General features: G+C 36.5%; 1 protein-coding gene across 1 annotated transcript; it reads left to right on the top strand.

Annotated features, from left to right (window-relative positions):
* Positions 1-19,595: 19,595 nt before the first annotated feature.
* Positions 19,596-23,507, top strand: LOC117314642 (transcription factor HES-1-B-like). Its single transcript, XM_033868720.1, has 3 exons — positions 19,596-21,351; positions 22,155-22,250; positions 22,702-23,507. Exons 1-3 carry the CDS (start codon positions 21,298-21,300, stop codon positions 23,380-23,382), a joined length of 831 nt encoding a protein of 276 aa, XP_033724611.1. The 5' UTR covers positions 19,596-21,297; the 3' UTR covers positions 23,383-23,507.
* Positions 23,508-23,809: the final 302 nt, after the last annotated feature.

Genomic DNA, 23,809 nt, shown 5'->3' on the forward strand with positions numbered 1-23,809 from the left:
GTTTTTTTCGTCAAAAAAAAACATGAACTGTAATATACAAATATAGCTGGTCATTCCCTCCTTAATCATTTCCCGTTGTAGTCTTACTGTTATGTCTCGACACCGTGATATAGACGAATGTGTGGTTAGTTAAAAATACTTAAATTTTAATAAGTTAAACTTGGCTGACAACATGCATTTACATGGAAGTTTTTAAAGTCAATTAAAGCTAAAGCTTTTGTGCTGTAGTATCACTATATAAACCTAGTCAGCTCTTTTTCGGTTCATAGGTTCATACTATTTACTTGTAATGCAGTATGACATGTTTCAGAGGGAATAGCTAGGGGATGGACGAGGAGAAAACAATATAGCGATGTTTCAGCCAATTTCTAATGCCTTTGTATGATCTCGTTCGGGACTACAACGACATTACCCAATGGATCATAACATTGCTATTACACTGAACAAATAGTTTATATATAACAAAAATCAATTAAATAAAGAATTTAAAATCAAAGGGCAAAATAGATTATACTTCTTGATCCCATTTTGATACTGAATTCTATAATATTGTTAGTCATTGAGAATGCAGATAAACGGAGTTATTTTTTAGAAATGAGAAAATATCCATATTGATTATAAACAATTGAAATCTGCATTTTTTATGAATAATTACAGTATTTCTGTAATTTTTCTTCTTTTTTTTACGAACCATGCAATTTTGATGTAATGATATAACAAAAGATATGTTTTATCATTACGAAAAGTGTTTTAATTTTTATAATTAATATTATACATAAGATATATTAAACAATACCATTAAGCATTTGATCCTCTTCGCTTTTAAGGTGAAGAAAATGCTTCTGTCCACAAATAACAAAAGAATATAGAACATTCAATGTCCTATATTTATCATAACTATTGTTATACTTCAAGACACTGAGGATGGGCATTGAACCTTTTAAATAATGAAACGACTTAGAACGCATTGATTATTATTAGTATATTATATTAATGATAAAGAATAATTCAATAGTACATGTACCTCGACTTATACATAAATCATGTTTTGTAATACCAAGATAATATTTGTTATTTGTTGTGCAATAATGATATTTGATTGATAGAATTAATTTCATTTAAAAGTATGTTGAATAAGTGACAAATTTGTAAATTTAGAAATACTTAATATAACTGTTATTCATTAGGAAACCAAAAATATTTCTAAAGAAACGGACATTCGTAAAAGGAGAACCAATCCAAATTGTGCAGGGAAGGGTCACAGTAAGAAAACCTCAAAGTTATGGTTGTGTTTCAATAGATAATTTCCAATGTTTGTTGTTTATTTATCTGCTCGGTTGATATGGAAAAACGCCAAAACGAAGTTTTATTTATCAGAGTTAAAAAGACCTATTCTATATCGCACTACAAAACTTTGTATTTCAGATATAAAATGTAATAAAATTACAACTCAAGCAACAAGATGTGAAGTGAATCGACATAAATCAAAATTAAAGTGGTTGTCAACGAGAAACTCGTTTAATTTAAACCTTACCACAACACCAACGAGAGGCGTTACGTGTAGACACCTGGGTGTTGACATACATATAGTCCCCATGCATCGAAAACACTCTCAATCACTTCAATATTTGTTTTTATTCATATATCAACGACATGCAATATTTACATAGTCACCATAACTGTAACTATTCCGACTTGAACAATCGTGATAAAACAATCTTACTGCGTGGTTATGTATAAAACTGTCATCTTTGAGATATATGTTTGCTGCTTGTATAGATAAGCTACAGTAGTTGTGTTTGCGATTTAAAAAAAATAATTTAAGTCCATAAAAATGACGCATGAATTTACACTTTAGTTGCGTAATCTGCAATGATGGAGCAATATTTCATTTCCCGCTGCATACTGCACACTTGCCCAATTGTGAGCCCAAACTGCACGACATGGGGATATACAAGCATTGGATAGGACAAAAAACTGTATTTGATTATATAATACCTTAGAAATATATTATGATTATGGCGGTCCTGCTACTGATGGTTTCTCGGCTACTTTGATTGATTGGTTGTATTTATATAACGGCCCGCCGATAATTTATGTTGTTTAAGAAATACTTTGGGATCAAACCATGCCATTATGCAAAACCTCATGTGTATGATAACGTTACATCAGAACTTTCGAGGCCAAAAAAATAATAAATAATATATGTACATATTAATTTCAAAAGATATTTAAAATAGAAATTCGGTGCAGTAGGTTGGAGAATGTAAAGATAATAAGTTAATAAGTAATAGTGAAACTGGCTTTACTCCTGATAGGCAAAGAGCAGAATATACACGGATAATATTGCATAATGTGCAATATACGAAACATCATCAAAGAGTTTGAATTGGCGTCCTTGGAATTTATAACACATACTCTATTTTGCAGGAGGTATTAGTTTAACTTGGAATGCTATAGGTATTATTGTAGTATGGATACAATACGGTACAAGTGTTGGGGTCAGTTTCTCTATGTAAACAGCGAGTTTCTGCGTAACATTTAGTTGACTAATAGTACACGTAGTTATTTGTCTTTACTATTTGATACTGAAGCATATGTAAAACGATTCGTATTGTTGATATTTATTTGTACAGACCATCGTATACATGCATTATCATTATCGGTCTGGTTCAGACGAATAGACCCGTTTCAGCAGTTCATCAAGATCAAAGACTATATCATGATAAGAACAGTAATAAATTGCATTGGAAAGAAAATCACAATATTATCAGTAATGGTCAAAAACGGTTACTAAGTAAAATGCGTTTTCTTAATCAGCATACACTATCACAACTTATCATTGTCATATGATGAGGGACTTGATTCTGATTTAAATGCCTTACCAATAAATCGTTAGTTCTATCTAGTCGGAATGGCTCTGACAAACAATCAAACGATCAGAGTTTGGTACATTATCGTCGAGACAGGTCTCAGCAAGTAAAAGCCTAAATCAAAAAACAATAATTACCAGCTCTAAAACCGTTGAAGATATCTACACAACAACTTACACACGTTGGTCAAATTACCTTGTAGTGCCTTTTTGTTTGGAGGTTTTGACATTTATGAAGACTTGTCTAGAAACACCGCATGTTGTTATACATTAGCTTACTTTTTCCAGTGTAATATCTTTTCAAATGACTGTTAAGACCTGTTGACCTCGTGTTTCAATTTCTATTCCTACCTGCATAGCATTACGATCTAAAAACTGCCTCACCAAAATATGTTATATAAAAAGGCGCCTTACCACAAATAACCCTATTGATTAATTTGATGATGTTAGATATTGTATTAATCAAAAAGGACATCGAAGAAATGAGCATGTTTTAAGTATCAAGGCATTTATCACCTGCCTGGAGACCGATAGAGGGTTACCACGTTGCGTCTCCAAAACATATTAATCGACGTGTTTTATAAAATAGTTTAACATTTGTTACTGCCTAATCATGATATGCCTATATGATTGTTGTGAGAAATTAAACCTCCAACAACAACCGTATTATGTATATATTGACTACGGACTGAAGTCAGCGAGACTTCTTATCTGAACATTGATATATGATTGACATATGATTTCATAAAAAAAACGGACACGTTTGTGTTGCTGGATGTATCTAAACATTTCACACGATTTCGGTAACTGATTGCGACAGGGTGTGTGGGGCCTCTTACATACGGAATCAAGTTTTATATATTCTAGCATAAATAACTCGGTCTTCATTCCTCGTTTAAAATACAGACGATGTAGTTAAAGAAAGTTCAATAGTGCAACTTCATACAACAACATACAGGATATACTAAATACGTGGTACGTGCTGTTTGTCAGGAATTCTGTATCGATATCAGTACTAAATACTTAAAAACTCTATAAAGATCTGAGAATTTATTGTCAGCATACTGTTAACCCGTACAGAGGGGAGGGGGAATGCTGCCTCTTGTACCTCACCGCATGTCGTAAAAGGCGACTAATAGTGTCCCTCCCCTTTGGGTGGATTGACCGTGTATTGGTCAGGCGGAATTGAAGAGATTAAGAATAACGCTTGCTTCACTACACTCCATGTTGATTTAAATGAATGAGAGAAAAAATCTATCAACACTCTATGTTGATAGTGGGATGCGACTTCGCGTGGTTTTCCTGTAGTATTGGGTGTGTAATTCTGTGTCTTATGTTTAGGGGACTTTTGTCAAACGCCTTTTATTCCTCTCTGCCATTTCTCCCTGTATTTTGACATACAACATGTATTCCCTTGACACCAATCCTCATATGAACTCAACTGCTCTGTTATAAATGAAACACAAAACACAACAACAAATATGGCGTGTCAAACGTTGCAATATTCAATAATTCCACATTTGTATTCAATATTTTATATTTATGTTCAATAATTTATATTTGTTTTCAATATTTTATATTTATGTTCAATAATTAATATTTATATTCAATATTTTATATTTATGTTCAATAATTTGTAAATATATATTCGATAGTTTGTAAATATATATTCAATAATTTGTAAATATATGTTCAATAATTTGCATTATGGGATAGCATGGGGGTGAATTAGTGTATCACGAGCCGAGCCCAAGCACAAGTCATTTTTCTACAACAATTCGAGTTGCTGTAGACGATTTTCAGTTATCAGGGGGTGATTTTGTGTAGCACCCACTCAAGCGGGACTATTCACGTTCTAGAGACATGCTTTAATTTTGTGATATTTTTATAAATACAACAAGGAAACATAACTGGTTTCGAAAATATAAATTTCAACAAAATTTTCAGGTGATTTCTTGTCAAATCGTGACTTTTTGTAACCGCATTGACGATCACTGGACTCGCATTTCACCCGAGCCCATACTTAGGGCAGACATCCTGGGAACCGAGACCGAGCTGTAAGGGTGTATGACCGATCTCGAAATCTGTGTATTACCAGTGAATGATACATTCATGTAATTACTTGATTATGGTGTTGGTTTTAAATGTTTTGTTGGGTAATAACAATAATACTGATTGATAATAATAACAACAAACACTAGTATGCTATAATCGGTTTTTAATTAGATGTTCTAACAAAACGTAATAGGATAGTAACGGTTAGAGTACAGTAAGTTTGAAAGAAAAACAAATATATTGAAAGAAAACTTTACGGAAATACTATGTGTTATGTTCAGGACATTTTAAAGAAAACATTTCCTAAGATAAACAGTATGCAGGGTACGGGCTACGCTCCAATTTTGAAAACAATGAAACCAACTACAGCAGCAGCAGCACAAATTCATCATACAGGTGATGACCATTGGGTAGTATCATTACAAGAAGCATATGGTAACGAGGTACATATACTTTTGGTTTGGTTTGATTAACGTCCTATTAACAGCCATGGTCATTTAAGGACGTGCCAGGTTTTGGAGGTGTAGGAAAGCTGGAGTACTCTGAGAAAAACCACCGGCCTACGGTCAGTACCTGGCAACTGCCCCACGTAAAGATGTATCTTTTGAACTCGCAACCCAGAGGTGGAGGGCTAGTGATAAAGTGTCGGGATACCTTGACCACTAGGTATTACTAATATAAGCAGAAGGCTCAGTTAACATCAGCACATGAACAGATCTCGTGATCGATCATACATCCTTATAGCTCGAGCTCGGTGTACGGGATCGAGTTGTCAGTCCTTAGCACGGGAATCGCCGAATTGGTTGCAAAAAAAATCACGATTTGACATGAAATCAATTTCAATTTATGTTGAAATTTATATTTTTGAAACCAGCTTCATTTACTTGTTGTATGTATACAAATAATATCACAAGCATATCTCTCGGATAATTTACAAAAAAAAAATACGTAAATAGCCCCACTTGACACCCTACACAAAATCAGCCCGGCCCCCGACGACTGAAAGTCGTCGACTTTTATCTTCTCTTTCCTAGTCAAGGGTCAGACTCAAAGGATTGAGTGCAGTTGACCCTGCCAGAATAATGTCAACGTACATGTACTAAAAGAATTTTACTGGCACGGTTAGCTGAAAAACAACAACTAAAATTGTTGTAGAAAAATGACATTAATCAATTATAAGCCATTGAGGATAAAACGGAAATAACCAAATCTCGGGTTCGGAACCTGTGCTCGGGCTCGGCTCGGGATACACTAATTCACCCCAGTGCTACCCATAATGCAAATTATTGAACATATATTTACAAATTATTGAACATATATTTACAAACTATCGAATATATATTTGCAAATTATAGAACATAAATATAAAATATTGAATATTTATATTAATTATTGAACATTGATATAAAATATTGAATATTTATATTAATTATTGAATATAAATATAAAATATTGAATATAAATATAAAATATTGAATGTAAATACATAATATTGAATACAAGTGTGGAATTATTGAATATTACAACGTTTGACATGCCATAAACAAACGTTTAATTGATGTTTTTGATAAGAGTGATATTTCATGTCAATCTATTTAATAACGCTTACATGGTTGACATTTATCAGTTTTTTTCAAAACGTTTGTAAAGTCTCTCAGACCACCTAACGGCCAATAATGGACGAATACTATTTTGAGTTTTCATTTGAAATCGGCTGAAGATTCATTAATGTTATCATAAATTTGCTATAATATTTCTATTGTAAAATTGTGTTTATCGTTTAAAACTGGAGATGCTTATTAGTTACACTAATTACGATATCATCATAATGGATGAATGAGATTTGTTATCAGTAAAAACAGGCCTGTAATGTAATGTCTACATAATGGAATAGTCTATAACGTTATAGAACTTGTGAACATTGGACGAGTTATCTCTCCTGATCTAGAATACCACGCAAGGATTTAGATTGGAGAGGTTGCAGCAGAACCTTAAGCAAGCACATTACATTTATCTGATCATCATTTAACATCAATCTGTTACTTTCACATGACATTTATCTTTATTATAACTTGTTATGTTATATCCACCAAGGTTTACATAATGTCTTTATAACTTGTTATGTTAGATCCACCTAGGTTTATATCATGTATTTATAACTTGTTTTGTTAGATCCACCGAGGTTTACATCATGTATTTATAACTTGTTATGTTATATCCACCGAGGTTTACATCATGTCTTTATAACTTGTTTTCTTAGATCCACCGAGGTTTACATCATGTCTTTAGATCCACCTAGGATTTCTGAGAGATAAATTACAACGTAACATTTTCAAAACTATTTCGCAATAAACATATTTCAAAGCACAAACTCAAAAAACTAGTAAACAAAACATTTATTAATCATCTGAAATTGCATTTCAAAAAATTGTCGACAAAATGATTTCATTTAAAGTTCCACCAAATACACGAGTTATCCCCCGTACCGGTTCTGTTTTCATCACATACGTTAAGTATATCGAAAACAATAGTCTGCGCTTGCTTATTTAATAGGTCATCAAGTTTGCTTCAGATCAACGAGTTCCTTTTTCTGCTTCCTCATCATAGAGAATGACAGATATGTGTTGTGATTTAGGGGTGTCTTGTCGTTCAGTTATTGTGGACGCAGTACTGATTGAAGCACATAAAATTATCCTCTTCTAGACACACCTTACACGCCACCTCATTAGAGTTCGTACGGTTACCTGAAATAAAAACAATAACCAGAGTTAGTTTTATAAACCCACTTTCATCAATATTCCCTGACTTTCAAAAATTTAAAGTATAATTTTCCATAGAAAAGCATTACAGAATTGAATTTAAATGCAGTTCCTTGGCCTCGCCTTCAACCTAAGCACGGCACTATTGTAGATGGTATTAATGTAGCCTTTGATTAATTATTTGTTGTGTAATAGATGTTGTAATTTCACAGCGACAGGTGCGACAAAATAAGATAAAATTACTGTAAATTGAGGTCCGGCGTAAAGACGCCTTTGTATTAAGTTGATATCAGTAGACTGTTTTCTGACGGTTTCAGGCACAATGCTCTATCGTGATTTCAAGGTGACTCGCGTGGTCGTCCACTACTCGGGCGGTCCGTTAATAGTCCAGTTGTGTTTAAACGACAGACAAAGTAGAAATAAAGTTGTGGGATCGTATTACACACCAAAACATCGTACAGACCTCATGCTCACACATCCTATACAGATATCGTGCTCACACATCTTACAAACATCGTGCTCACATATCGTGCAAACATCGTGCTCACACACCGTACAGACCTCGTGCTCACACATCGTACAAACATCGTGCTCACACACCGTACAGACCTCGTGCTCACACATCGCACAGACACCGTGCTCACACATCGTACAGACATCGTGCTCACACATCGTACAAACATCGTGTTCTCACATCGTACAGACATCGTGTTCACACATCGTACAGACATCGTGCTCACACATCGTACAGACATCGTGCTCACACATCGTACAAACATCGTGCTCACACAACGTACAGACCTCGTGCTCACACATCGTACAAACATCGTGCTCACACATCGTACAAACATCGTGCTCACACATCGTACAAACATCGTGCTCACACAACGTACAGACCTCGTGCTCACACATCGTACAAACATCGTGCTCACACATCGTACAGACATCGTGTTCACACATCGTACAGACATCGTGCTCACACATCGTACAGACATCGTGCTCACACATCGTACAAACATCGTGCTCACACAACGTACAGACCTCGTGCTCACACATCGTACAAACATCGTGCTCACACATCGTACAGACATCGTGCTCACACATCGTACGACATCGTACTCACACATCGTACAGACACCGTGCTCACATATCGTACAGACTTCGTGCTCACACATCGTACAGACATCGTGCTCACACATCTTACAGACATTGTACTCACACATCGTACAGACCTCGTGCTCACACATCCTACAGACACCGTGCTCACACATCGTACAGACACCGTGCTCACACATCGTACGACATCGTGCTCACACATCGTACAGACCTCGTGCTCACACATCGTACAAACATCGTGCTCACACATCGTACAGACATCGTGCTCACACATCGTTCAAACATCATGCTCACACATCGTACAGGCACCGTGCTCACACATCATACATACATCGTACTCACACATCATACAAACATCGTGCTCACACATCATACAAACATCGTGCTCACACTCCGTACAGACATCGTACATACATCGTACTCACACATAGTACAGACATCGTACTCACACATAGTACAGACACCGTGCTCACACATCGTACAGACATCGTACTCACATATCGTACAGACATCGTCCTCACACATCGTACAGACACCGTGCTCACACATAGTACAGACATCGTACTCACACATCGTACAGACATCGTACTCACACATCGTACAGACATCGTGCTCATACATCGTACAAACTCACACATCGTACAGACATCGTCCTCACACATCGTACAGACATCGTACTCACACATCGTACAGACATCGTACTTACACATCGTACAGACGTCGTACTCACACATCGTACAGACATCGTGCTCACACATCGTACAGACATCGTGCTCAAACACCGTACAGACGCCGTGCTCACACATCGTACAGACACCGTGCTCACACATCATACAGACATCGTGCTCACACATCGTACAGACATCGTGCTCACACATCCTACAGACATCGTACTCACACATCGTACAGACATCGTGCTCATACATCGTACAAACATCGTGCTCACACATCGTACAGACATCGTACTCACACATCGTACAGACATCGTGCTCATACATCGTACAAACTCACACATCGTACAGACATCGTCCTCACACATCGTACAGACATCGTACTTACACATCGTACAGACGTCGTACTCACACATCGTACAGACATCGTGCTCACACATCGTACAGACCTCGTGCTCACACATCGTACAAACATCGTGCTCACACATCGTACAGACATCGTGCTCACACATCGTTCAAACATCATGCTCACACATCGTACAGGCACCGTGCTCACACATCATACATACATCGTACTCACACATCATACAAACATCGTGCTCACACATCATACAAACATCGTGCTCACACTCCGTACAGACATCGTACATACATCGTACTCACACATAGTACAGACATCGTACTCACACATAGTACAGACACCGTGCTCACACATCGTACAGACATCGTACTCACATATCGTACAGACATCGTCCTCACACATCGTACAGACACCGTGCTCACACATAGTACAGACATCGTACTCACACATCGTACAGACATCGTACTCACACATCGTACAGACATCGTGCTCATACATCGTACAAACTCACACATCGTACAGACATCGTCCTCACACATCGTACAGACATCGTACTCACACATCGTACAGACATCGTACTTACACATCGTACAGACGTCGTACTCACACATCGTACAGACATCGTGCTCACACATCGTACAGACATCGTGCTCAAACACCGTACAGACGCCGTGCTCACACATCGTACAGACACCGTGCTCACACATCATACAGACATCGTGCTCACACATCGTACAGACATCGTGCTCATATATCGCACAGACATCGTACTCACACATCGTACAGACATCGTACTTACACATCGTACAGACGTCGTACTCACACATCGTACAGACATCGTGCTCACACATCGTACAGACATCGTGCTCAAACACCGTACAGACGCCGTGCTCACACATCGTACAGACACCGTGCTCACACATCATACAGACATCGTGCTCACACATCGTACAGACATCGTGCTCACACATCGTACAGACATCGTGCTCACACATCGTACAGACATCGTGCTCACACATCGTACAGACATCGTGCTCACACATCGTACAGACATCGTACTCACACATTGTACAGACATCGTGCTCACACATCCTACAGACATCGTGCTCACACATCGTACAGTCATCGTGCTCACACATCGTACAGATACCGTGCTCACACATCATACAGACACCGTTCTCATACATGTCACATTGTGTAACGTTGTGCGATCCCACAACTCTATAGTTGTTACGATAGTATCAGTTTCCTTTCAAATCCTAGAAACAGTCCACCTTGTCTCAACTTAGACACTCCCAGCATTCAGGGTTTTTTTTACTCTTTTTTAACTTTTTTTCAAAACTCTTATATAATATGTCCATAAAAATCAAAATCAGGAATCTGGACACGGATAATTATACGTATCTATACACAAAGAGAACCAGTTCTAGAATAATTGTATCAAACAACGTAAAAAGACATTCCCATATCATTATCAGCTAATTTCTTACTTTACTAAGATAAAATGAGATACATGTTATATCATCGCGATTTTGAAACAAAATTTCAATTCAAGTGGTAGAATGACTCAACAATAAGATATTGTTAATATGCCGCTCTTATATATCCGAGTTACTTCCCTTGTTTTATTCTCTTTTTACATGCGATGGAACCGAGGCATCAAAAGATTAGAGGGTATTTCTAATTAAATTAGGAACTAATGTCCTACCTCGGATCAAGGAAAACCAGTGATAATGTAAGCATAGCAAACAAACTAAAAACAATACTTTCATTTCCGAATGCACGAAGCGAATTTCGCGACGTCATTTATTCATGACGTCATTAATCAAGGAACTGGAGACCAAAAACAATGCATTTCTGAGTCACCATAAAGACGAGTAGAATAACTTCAGAGAAGTATTGCCGTCTAACTATCATATATTAGTATGTTAGAGTTATCTCGAGACTTACCCCAGTCAGGATCCATAATGGACATCAGAACGAATACTTCACTCATGTGCACTAGCCTAGCTGTGGCAAAAGACAAAAATGTCGCCAACAGCAAGCTGTACGCCAGCAAGTGTTTCATATCGTCGCCCTGGTGTTCAAATGACGACAAAACACGATTCCGCCTCCTATTATAGCTTCTTAAAAAAATGCCAAAAAATGGTTTCCATAAATGGGGTCCCCATGTGGGGATACAGGAATTTCCTTTCTGTGTGTCCGGGGATCTGTTGTATATTATATATGTTTCTGTGAAACGGCGTCATTGAAATGACACCTTAATAGTTCAACTTAAGAAAAATAACAATCCGAATTTATTATTGTTTTATTCATTAGTACACCAGTAGGTACATTGGTATAGTGTTGTTGTGTATCGCGTTGTAGTCCCCGTAAGGGGCCCCCTACGTATTATGTAGTTCTGTTATAACGGAGTAGTCATACTGGTCATTAATCGGTCATTATTGATTATGACCACAAGGCAGTGGACACCAAAAAAACAATACGGACATTAATTGCGAACAACAAACAATATAATGGCTTAATGCTTGGTTACATTAACGAAGGTAAAGGGAGGGGCTCTCATTCATATAGGTTACTACAATGGCCTTGTCAGTCCGTATAAATCGGGTCTCTTTTTTACCTTTACCACTGTCCGGAGAAAAACACCTTTGTAGGTTCACGTAAGTTCGTTGTACAAGTTGTCTGAAATTTGATTGACGGCTATATACTGATATAGTAGTAGAAATGTAGGTCGCGACATTGATATTGGTCAGTATACACAGCGACTGGTCAATTCTGGTCACTTATTTATCGATTTATATTGTAAATGTATTTCTTCAACATGATTCGTCTCTACTGCCCAAGGTACATTGTTCATATGTTTTAAGTTTTTGTGTGAACAAACGCGCGTGACGGAAAACGCCGTGGCGTATTCTTTGTGTTAAGGTGAATAACTTTATGACAAAATATAAAAAATAAATATTAATCAACTCGACCAGCGGTTGTTTATAGCTATAACTGCGGTTATATATTATATACATTTGTATATATTTATGTTTTAATCCATTTGAATGGTGACAAGCTTTATAATATACACATACTTAACGTTCATTTAAAATCCAATATTAAATATTATCAAATTCATTGAAATAATCGGCCATTACACCTCCCGATCTAGAGTTTAATGTTCGACCTATTTCGAATTTTTTGTCGCTTCTTATGAATTAATACTTAAAGCCCTTGTCGTCATCAGCTGTATCATGTAGCTTAGTTCGTTTGACTGTACTTTATCTAACTCTAAACTTATCGAAAGATGGTAATACCCTGTATGTCTTTCGTACAACCTTTATAATATCAAAGTATATTTAAGTATCTTTCGTTACAATTTCCTATCAGAAGTAGACATTAAGTAAAAGTAAAATGTAGAAGTGTTCCGAATACTTGTGCGTGGTTAAAGAGACCAATGACAGCGCAGTTAGACTGGATTAGCTGCCTTAATTAGTACCAGTTCTCTCCACTAGGCTGCGCTCGTAAATACAATGTATTTTCGAAGCGGAGCCAGGATGCGAGTAGAAGAAACTTCAGCAATCCGGTTTATAGGCATATTATGATGTACTCGATTGGAAAAGCGGATAGCAAACTCGCTTCGCCAAGTCGACCGGGGTTCGATTTCCTGATTATATAAGTGAAGATGTTGGAACCATCCGTCCGAAAACGTTAGTTACCATCCCGTGCTCCATTGTATTCCACACTATAAGTCCTAACAACAATAGCGCAAGATATTTAGATAATTTATGGGGTATTCAGGTGACTATATTAACCTGGCCAGGATTTGGTTCGACGGAGCTAACGTACATATGTATAAGTAATGTATGTAAAATGTTGAAAAAAAATATAAAGAGGAAGTTGTATAGCCGTGTGTAAATAACAATCATCGTTCCAGAATAGAAACTCGACGATTATCCAATGTTTATGTATCTACAAATGCTTCACTTCACAGTGACTTGGTGAATAACTATCCCTCTGTCCACACAACATGTATATGGTGGGGAATTCGTACCAACACGGTCCGTGTGCTTCACCTCACCATGACGGACATATCTGTTCTTCAATATCACCTTCCGGCTCGCGTGTAATGTGCACATGGACCCCGTTATACTCTAAAGCCTCGGTGGGTGGATGGACGGATGGATGGATGGACGGATGGATGGATGGATGGGTGGGTGGGTGATGGTGGGTGGTGAGTGGTGGTAGATGGATACAACCATGTCGGTCGACAATTAACAAAACGTAACAAGAAACAAATCCCTTTGTAATGGAAGTAATTTAATGAGCATGGTGTGGTACCGACAGTCATTATATGTGTTTATCATTACGCTGTCTGTCTCATAAAACACCTTATATATACACACATACACTACATACATACACCTTGATACGACACACCTGCAATTGACGTCTGCCCACGTAACAAATGTCGTAACGCATGTAATTCATATATGTTGGGTCAAGGTGTATTTTGGAAGATATTTTTGGATAGTGTCAGGCTTTTAAATATCGGAACATGAACAGCGATACCTACAGTATGACATTAATGCGTTTCTTTAACCCGTAATTTAATTATCTACTTTGAATATCTGTCAGTATAGTAATGTAGGCGCACAGGAAACCGGCTTCCGGTTGTACTTGTCTCCAAAACGAGGCTAGCATCAGATAAACGCCCATTATCTGATAGATAATCACAACCGATAAAGGATCCGAGTTAAACAATGTTTGTTTTTGACGGTATACTATTTACGTTTACACACTAAGTGGTGTTAAACAGCCTAAAGGCGACCAGGGCTATAATCCTTTGATGGTACGGTTTACATTATGTATCTTGTATCTTACCGATTTCTTAGAACGCACGCGTGACGTCACGCAATGTTTGCACATTTAAATGTCTGTTACCGTCTATTCCGCCACGTTTTTATTGTTTCCGTTCCATACACCTCAATCGGGAAGAGTCGGCAAGTTCCGTCTCCTTTACAGGAAGTGTTAATCAGGGACATACTTAGTATGAATCCCGATTGTAGTATGTGGTTTATGTCTGTAGAAATTAAAATGGAAATCCGTGTTAATTTTCACCAAAATTACTAATCCAAGTAGAGACCTCTGATTCATGCAATAAAAACGGCTTTGAATAAGTTTTAAAGATGTTCATAGACATCCGAAAACATTTATATTAGGTAGAATCGTTTCATATTGTTTAATGCTGATTGCCAAACACCATTAAACAGGATGGTTCTATGAGGAAAAGAATGACTTTACGATGTCCAAATTATATTTGTTTTGTTTTCTTTTTGTTTTGTTTTGGTGGGGTTTTTTTTTTTTTTTTTTGTGGGGGGGGGTGGTGGTGGTTTGGGGGGGGGGGGGTGAAAATGTTTTGTTTTTAGATCATATCTGTATGTCGTGTACATGACCGATAGGAAATGACAGTGGCTCGAGTGTACTCCCTTGGCGAACCCCATTTATACTTGTTCTTAATATCACAGAAATTGAAAAGGGACGGCATGCCAAGCCGGTTTTATCCATGAAAAATAAGTAATCTGAAAATATTGTTTAGCAAATGAGGTTGAAGACGAAGTTCACTTTTTAATACAATGTAATTTTATGATGATTTACGCTGGCCTCTTTTAGTTGACGCTAGCAAATATTTTTTACCTTATTAACGTTTAGCATGCAATATCTTATACTTTATTTTGGTTTAAAGTGTCTAAATAAGTCATAAATGGCTGGACATAACTTACTTTTGAGAGGAAAATGTTATGATGTATTGTATATGTTGTAAGATGTTTGACACTTTAATAAACAATTGAACATGAACTTGAACTATCACAGGTTATTGAAATGCAATTGACAATTATTATCTACTTACTTACTTACTTACTTACTTACTTATTTACTTACTAACTTACTTACTTACTTACTTACTTACTTACTTACTTAAACAACATTATATCTACCCCATCACTTGGAGCTTATCATGTGTGACACTATACAGTAATTTTTGCCATTTTTTTTAATTCCAAACAGGTTAATAGTCATACTACAAACATATATGCTAAAACGATTTTATTTATAACTACTCCATCTGACGAACAAATAGAGAAATTGGATTTTATCCCATCATCACTAAAAGTTTGGTTGTTCAAATAGCCTTCGTCCGTCGTCCTGCCGTCCGTCCGTAATCAATCATTATTATGCTATTTCTTTAAAAGAACCTGGCGAATCTTGCTCAAATACCACAGGCAGACTTATCTTAGTTAGGGTTCCTAGTTGTGCTTCATCAAGATTGTGACTGGTCGGTAAAACAGAATGGCCGACAAGCAATCATTTTAAATTTCGACTATTGAAGATTGTTATTGCTATTTCTCAGGAATGTTATCCATCGGTCTTCCTGAAATTGTGTACGATGGTGTCCCTTATTGTGCATATTGAATTGTGAGACTAACCGGGAAACAAATGGCTGATAGCTGGCTATCTATATTTCTTAGAATGTTCACCACGGAGTTTTCTCGATTTCCATATGTAGGTTCCACGTGGTCCTTAAGACAAAGGGACTGATTAGAGAACAAGATGTCGGACAGTTTGTTTGTTTGTTGTTGGTTTTTTTTTTTGGGGGGGGGGGGGGGGGGGGTCAAGTCTTAAAGGACTATGTATAGTTTGGGCCTATTTTGGCCCCCAATTTTTACCCATTTTTGGATAGTTTAGTTTTTCTATTAGAAACTATTGAGCGCTTAATATCAAATGAGAATATGTGGGCACTTATACCACATCTTTAGGAGAAATATAAAGTTTGTTCAAGAATGCGCTCTATGGTTGCTACATGAAAAACTAGGTAAAATTGATCAAAATTGCCCAAATATTATCATTTAAATAATTTATGCATATTCGGAAAGGTTACCATGGCAACCATAGCACAAACAACAACGAAATACTACTACAATTGCATGAGGGGTGTAGTCTATATTTGAAATAAAATTATTTGAGAGTTCAATAATGAAATTCAAAATTTAATGGATTTGAGGGCCAAAAACAGGCAAAACCATACATAGTCCTTTGACAATTAATTTTGTTATTGCTATTTTTCAGAAATTTCACCATAAACATTTCTCAGACAACATATTATTGGCATTATTATAAGTTATTATAAGTTTGTTTTCTCGGAGAATCTTTATGAATCTTTCTCAGACTTCATAATATGTCGGTTCCCCTTATTTTTTAAAGATGCGGAAAGTAAAGAAAATGACGACCTTACAAACGTCAAATAAATATAATTCAATGATGGAGCCAAGACCCCTCTGGGATCTTGTATAATCATGAAAATAAATGAAAAAAAAAGGATAATTCATGCCTAAATACCTATTGAATAGGGTCAAATATTGTGTACAACGCCGTCTAAAACAAGACTAACGCAGGAATACAAGTGGAATACAATAGCTGTGAGAATCCTCCATTACTTTACAGACAAAACTTGAACACTCACGAAGTTTTCATAGCACCAGTTATTTCTCATAAAAAGAGGTTTGATATTCCCCTGGTTTATTTCATCAGATAACAGCTCCTTCAGAAACAAACGTATCTAGCGAAAAAGCACTAAGCGCCTTAAATTATCAAAAAAAATATATACTTTAGGAATCGAAAACGAATATACCGTGTATACTAATGCAGACATTGAGATTGATCTAAACATGTGTTAGCTACTGAAACGTACAACAATGGATTTCCCTTTGTTGTGATTCGACTCCATCAGAACTTTGGAGGCTATTGGTAGGAGGGATGTTTTTATTCAGGAAATCCATAGTGATTAGAACTGTGTCTGTTGCCATCGGATTGATTATTAGAATAATCCTAATTGGTTTGTTCGTACACCCTGTGTCGATTTCAACAATGAGGAAACGCTTTAAAATCATTTGACAGGACCCAGTTTCGCCAATTTTCTTTAAATTAAGGATTTACCACCTGATTTTTTTTCGTTGGAAAGAATGACAAGATTTTAGGAAAGTTTCTTAACTAAGATTGTTTCCTCCAATCCAATAATGTTTTAATGTTTTCCTTTTTAGAATTTATCTTAATGGAGAAACTGAAGCCAGTTTTGTTTTTATAAGAAACACAATCAACCCAGATTACTTATAAGGGTTACTCTCGTCTAGAGCTCAGTTTTCTGACTTCGACTAAACTCATTGAAGGACAATTCATTATCTACAGTTCTTCAGAATGAAGCATTAATTGGCCAACAACAAGGCAAAAAATATACTACATACATCGGGGACATAAATATTATATATACGTCCCTGACAACAGCCATTCGTGTACGAGAAGTTACATGTATCATAATGTTAGCCGACTTTTCCCACAGACTCGAATCCCTATTGTAAGTTGGTAGTTAAACGGTCCGTCAAGCCTGTATTACGCGTGACAAAAGGGCTGCAGCCCCCAAAGGATCCGTCCTCTGTTCTCACACCTACTTCTCGACGATGTGTTAAGAGCTTATCTGTAACGGCACTTGGTGTGGACCCTCAAAGGAACCGCGGGCAGGTATAGGGGACACTGTTGCGATAATAGGTAGGGGCTAATTGTTTTCTGAAACCCCTACTTACGAAATGTACCTGTACGCTCCACCAGGTGTGACAAAGAGATCAAAAAGGGCCGCCAGACTTACCCGAGATATTATCGATTCATTGATCGCCTTGGACACACGTGTTAATCACTTGTAAAAAGTGGATTTTCTAGAAAATTGGAGCAATATTTTTGTGATTAACACTTCCGATAAGTCTTGGATAAATATTTATCTATTATCAGTGTGTTTCCTTGTTCGCGTGACTAGAGGAGAGAGGTGGTAGGCCAATGACTGATAAGTATCTATTTGCTTATCCCCACGTAATCGTCGGTATACAATATGGTTATTTACGGGTTTGGCGTATCTAGGATTTCCTTTGTCGGAAATTTCCGGTACCTTTTAGATGTTAAGACGCGATTGTAGCACGCGCCAATTGAATTGTTTTCAGAGTTTGTTGACTTTTCAGAGCTCGAGCCATCAACAGTTTACCGGAACCCTTGTAGAGTGAGTTTGAAGGGTGTTCTTTTCACGTCGCGACAAATTGTTATCAAAACAATGTACGTTTCGGTAAACCGTATCAAGATTCCCAAGAACATTGTTGGGTACCGCTAACAATATATTTCTATTTGAGATAAAAAAAAAATAATTTACACCAGTACATGTATATATATGGCATGTTTAGTATAAATTATTCCAATTCATAAAAAAAATCTTATTCGTCAACCAAAACAAACGCAAGTAATTATGGCATCGTTTCTTTTGACAATGACTGTTCTTATTATAGTAGAAAAGGTTGTGGAATTGGTACAAAGAAGACTATATTCTGTATTTTTCACTTTTAATATCGTATTTCCTAGAAATGGGAGGAAATAAGGGCCTCTACATCACGTGACAGGGATATTTGATATAATTATTTTTGAGTTGTACTCGTTTATTCTATCTTCATTGATGTCCTGTCGATAGGAAGTATTAAGATATAAAATATGAAAAGTGTATATATATATATATTGATTATGCCGTCCTTTGCATATTCCAAATGTCTTCACAAATGTAGCATTTCACTCACATTATATATTGAATACTACCATGAATATGTGTCCATTCGTTGTAACGTGTACCTGCGTTGTAACGTCTTCAAAATTTTAACATTTGAATATACACTGTTGATCTAATCAAATAAACAACGAAGTATTGTATTTCTTTCTGATATACATCATTATTTTCGAATCGTTCAGATATTTTTATTGTTATCAGGAAATGTCATTTGAGACAGATATGAGAGTCTGTATATTCGCAACTTATATTTGACACCGGTCAACGAGGGTCAGTCGAGGTTTTGACAACCTCTGTATCGCCGTATCTTGATGCTGAAGACTCGACATTCGAAGATACACTACTGTTAATTAGCATCTGTTTACTGTCAGTGTGCCGTCAGCAGTGGTCAAGACTGGACACTGACGAGCGTTATTAGCATAACGTAGCACGTGCTATTATTCCACAAGTAATACAATATGGACACGTGTACATGTAAACGGAAATCTTTCACGTGTGTTGCCTGGTAACGGTTAGGATAATTATGAATTAACATGCACTTGATTTTGACAAGTTGTAAATAAGTGTAAACATGTAAATATATACATAAATTATGATAGATAACACGAGACAGCCATGAAGGAATTTGCCACGGTAAATTGTATTAAATCGTAACGTGATACTCTGGCAGGGTCGTAACTGGTATGTAGGCAAACTGTATCATTAGTCCCTGGACTGCTTATAGGGATTTTGTTTCAAACAATTTAGTGATATTTGTCAGAATGTACTTTTCGAAATGTCGCTTTCTCGTTACCAGAGAAATCACGTGTTTACATCAATTTACGTCGAGACACATACGTTCACCGAATAACGATTATATTTTGAAAACAGTTACGCGCGCGCCGTTGTTATAACATAGACAATGTGTCATAATATTGTAATGAAATAAATGAAAATACCATGATTATTTGTGGAAATTACTTTCTCGCCAAGTCATTGAATATGAATATAATGCAGTATGATTTCACGAACGATTCAAAGTTATGACATCTTATATTTTTCTGACAAACGTAGAAAAAATTAGGAATTTTACGGTAACTGTTACGAAATAGTTAGTACTTGTTAATACCACAAAGTGCAGACATTTTTTATCATCTTATATTAGTCTGATGCCGCAGTAGCAACCGTGTATAAGTGATCATATTACAAGTCCTACACAGATTTTATAAGATATGTTGACGATTCAGATTTCAAATTGATAAAGGACCGGTAACCTGAAGTTTTGGAATTCAATTTTAATAAAAAATTCTTCTTTGATATCAAAACCTTAGCGTAGAGACGTATAAACAAACTTTTGTAATGTCGTAAAACAGTGGCCCGATACGTGCGCTTTTCAAAATCAACCGTTTGAGAGGACCGCATACTGGGTGTTAATTTCACGATTAATTAGGAACGATGGCATTTTGATTGTGTTGTAAACGTCACCACTCTATGTGGCCATGTGACGAAACCTTAACTGTAATTTTAATACTACCCGCTGTTGGTGATCAGAGTGGGCGGGGCTAATTGCTGACAACAGTCGCGTGGCTTTGACAGCCGAAACTCAGGGTAAACACTCTCCACGCTCGTGACGGGGATTCCCTTTGTTTGACCAATGAGGTAAGAATACTCCGCCACAGGGGTTATGTAAGCTGGCTTGTGATTGGTTACATCTACGGGAATGTCTGTACTATTCCTAGCTGTATTTATTGCGGGTGATTCAATGTTGTGATCAGAACAAATTGTGACCTTTACATTGAAACACACACACATATTGGAATATTAATTATTTTGTGGATACTCTAAAAATGTCGTCGGATTCTGAAATGTACACACCGAAGAAGGATGATTCTTTACGAAAGGTAATCAACATTTGTACTAATTACTGATCTAACACAGGAACGTGTTTATATTTATAATAATTATTCTTACACTGACTATAATGACCAGGTAGTATGGACTGTAGTTATCTATTTTCTTGGAATGGAATCAATGTTTTGGCATCATTTAGGTATGAGTATCTTTAATTAGCTGTATATCCGGATGTTTCCTCCGGAAAAGTTTTTATAAGATTTAGTTCCTGTATACAGGGACGCATATTTAGTCGAACTTTACATTGTATACACATTGTGTATGTATGTCTCTTTCTATAAATAGAGGTTAGCACTATAATAAGACTGGCTACCACCCGGAGTTTTTGTAAAGAATAAATTATTACAATAACGTATTTTACTCTGATTTTGAATCTTAGGGTTATGTTATTCATCATATTCAAAAGAACAAAATTAGATTTATACTTTTGATATTATAGATACACGAGTCCTATCTAAGTTAGTGATATTGGTATTTTTACCTCTTCAGTTTGTAAATAACACGCATTTCTCGAGATATACTAGATCCACGTCCTATATGTCATATTCATTCTATGTCGAGGTTCGACTTTCTGACGAGTGTTTAAAATGTATACATCTAATCAAATTGATAGATTTGCAAGTAACTTTTCTGAAATTTATTGTTTTTTATTATACTTAAAAATTACGGAACAAGTTTTGATTTTGTGAACATTCTAATTGATCTTAAGTACTAGACGACATATATTACACTTAATTTATGTAACTATGACAGTCGAAGGCATGTTGAATAATCATCTTGTTATGTTTTACAGATAAATAAACCGATGATGGAGAAAAAGAGAAGAGCCCGGATAAACCAGTGTCTCACCCAACTGAAGAGTCTAGTCCTTGAGGCCATGAAACGTGATGTAAGTGGTTTGTAAAATGGTGTTGATTGCTTATTTTCTGAGTAACCTGCTCTTGTCTGAACAAGCCTATCGTCTCTGTCCTTAAATGACCTTAGCTGTCGATAGGACGTTAAACAGTACAAAACCAAACCAATAAGCTAGTCCAGAGACCTAGTATATAGGTATCTGGCTAGTCCATGCCTTACTGACTTGAGCAGGACTGCACGATCCCAGATCTCTCACTAACCTGAGATCATGTTCTGTGATATATCCCATCTACCCAGGATAAACTTGATCTCGTATCTCGTAGTATGTCATTGTAAATTATTCCTAAGGTAACCATCACCTGTAACAACACGCATCCGACTTTCAATGTTATTGTTGAGAGAGATGAAATATCGGTTTACCGTATTTTGAACGCTGATATTTTATATTGAAGTTATCAATAATAGGATTTTATTATATTTTTCAGAGCGCACAAGTTTCGAAATTGGAGAAGGCAGACATCTTGGAAATGACCGTGAATTATTTACGTAACACCCAGCACCAACAGCAGCAATGTGTTGACGCGACGACCGACATGAGACGGAACAAGTACAGAACGGGGTTCAACGAATGCGCCACCGAAGTCATGCGTTACCTTGGTAACGACGAAAGAGTGACGCCTGATGTTAAAACGAGGGTCAGTGATCATCTGACCAGGTGCGTTCGAGTGATGAACAGTCGGTGTGCTGAATCCCGATTGGAAGGAAGTGATTATACTTCCCGATCATACGGAGAGGGTTTATCTATCGATATTCCTGTATCTGGATCAAATTCCGGATCTGTTCCGAATCAAAACAATAATGGTGTTTACCTGCTGAAAACTCAAGATGTTAATGGAGCTATGTCATATCATTGCCAACAATCTTTGTACACGAACAGTCAGAGGTCAAACTCACAAAGCAGATCACAATATCAAATCAACATAAACAATTCAATTATGAATGTTTCGCCAATGAGACAATTCCAGGAAGAACAAAATGTCACTTCCGGCCAGCAACATTTTCAACATCCGGGTCATGTGAATGGTTTTCTAGATCGAAGAACACCAACCGGAAACGATAATTTGGACCAGATCAACAACAACGAGGCGGTTTGGCGTCCGTGGTGATAAAATTTCCTAAGGGCCAAATAGAAGTACTATTTTAGCGAACGGTGAATCGTTTTGAACTTGAATTAATTCAGCTATTTTTAGTTGATATGTCTGTGATATTAATAAAGGGTGCAATATAGTATTTAAAATTGGTGTTTTACTCTATTGTTTTTAATCTTTATAAGTTTTCGCTGATTTCTTTTTCAATGCAGAGCATATAACAATTGATAAATAACAATGAATAATGTGTAAGTAATATATATAATAATGTAATACTATTGTTATCATGATATGACAGAAGGTATAAGTAGTCTTTTGACTGTCACATCCGGTGATGTATTTTAGCAGAGCAGAAGTCTAGATAGCTCATAGTATAAAAATGTCAATATTTTATACAAAAAAGTAGTTCTTTAGATGGAATGCAGTAGAAGTAGAAATTAGTAAG

Source organism: Pecten maximus, chromosome 16 (genome assembly GCF_902652985.1).
Source record: "Pecten maximus chromosome 16, xPecMax1.1, whole genome shotgun sequence".
NCBI classification, from domain to species: Eukaryota; Metazoa; Mollusca; class Bivalvia; order Pectinida; family Pectinidae; genus Pecten; species Pecten maximus.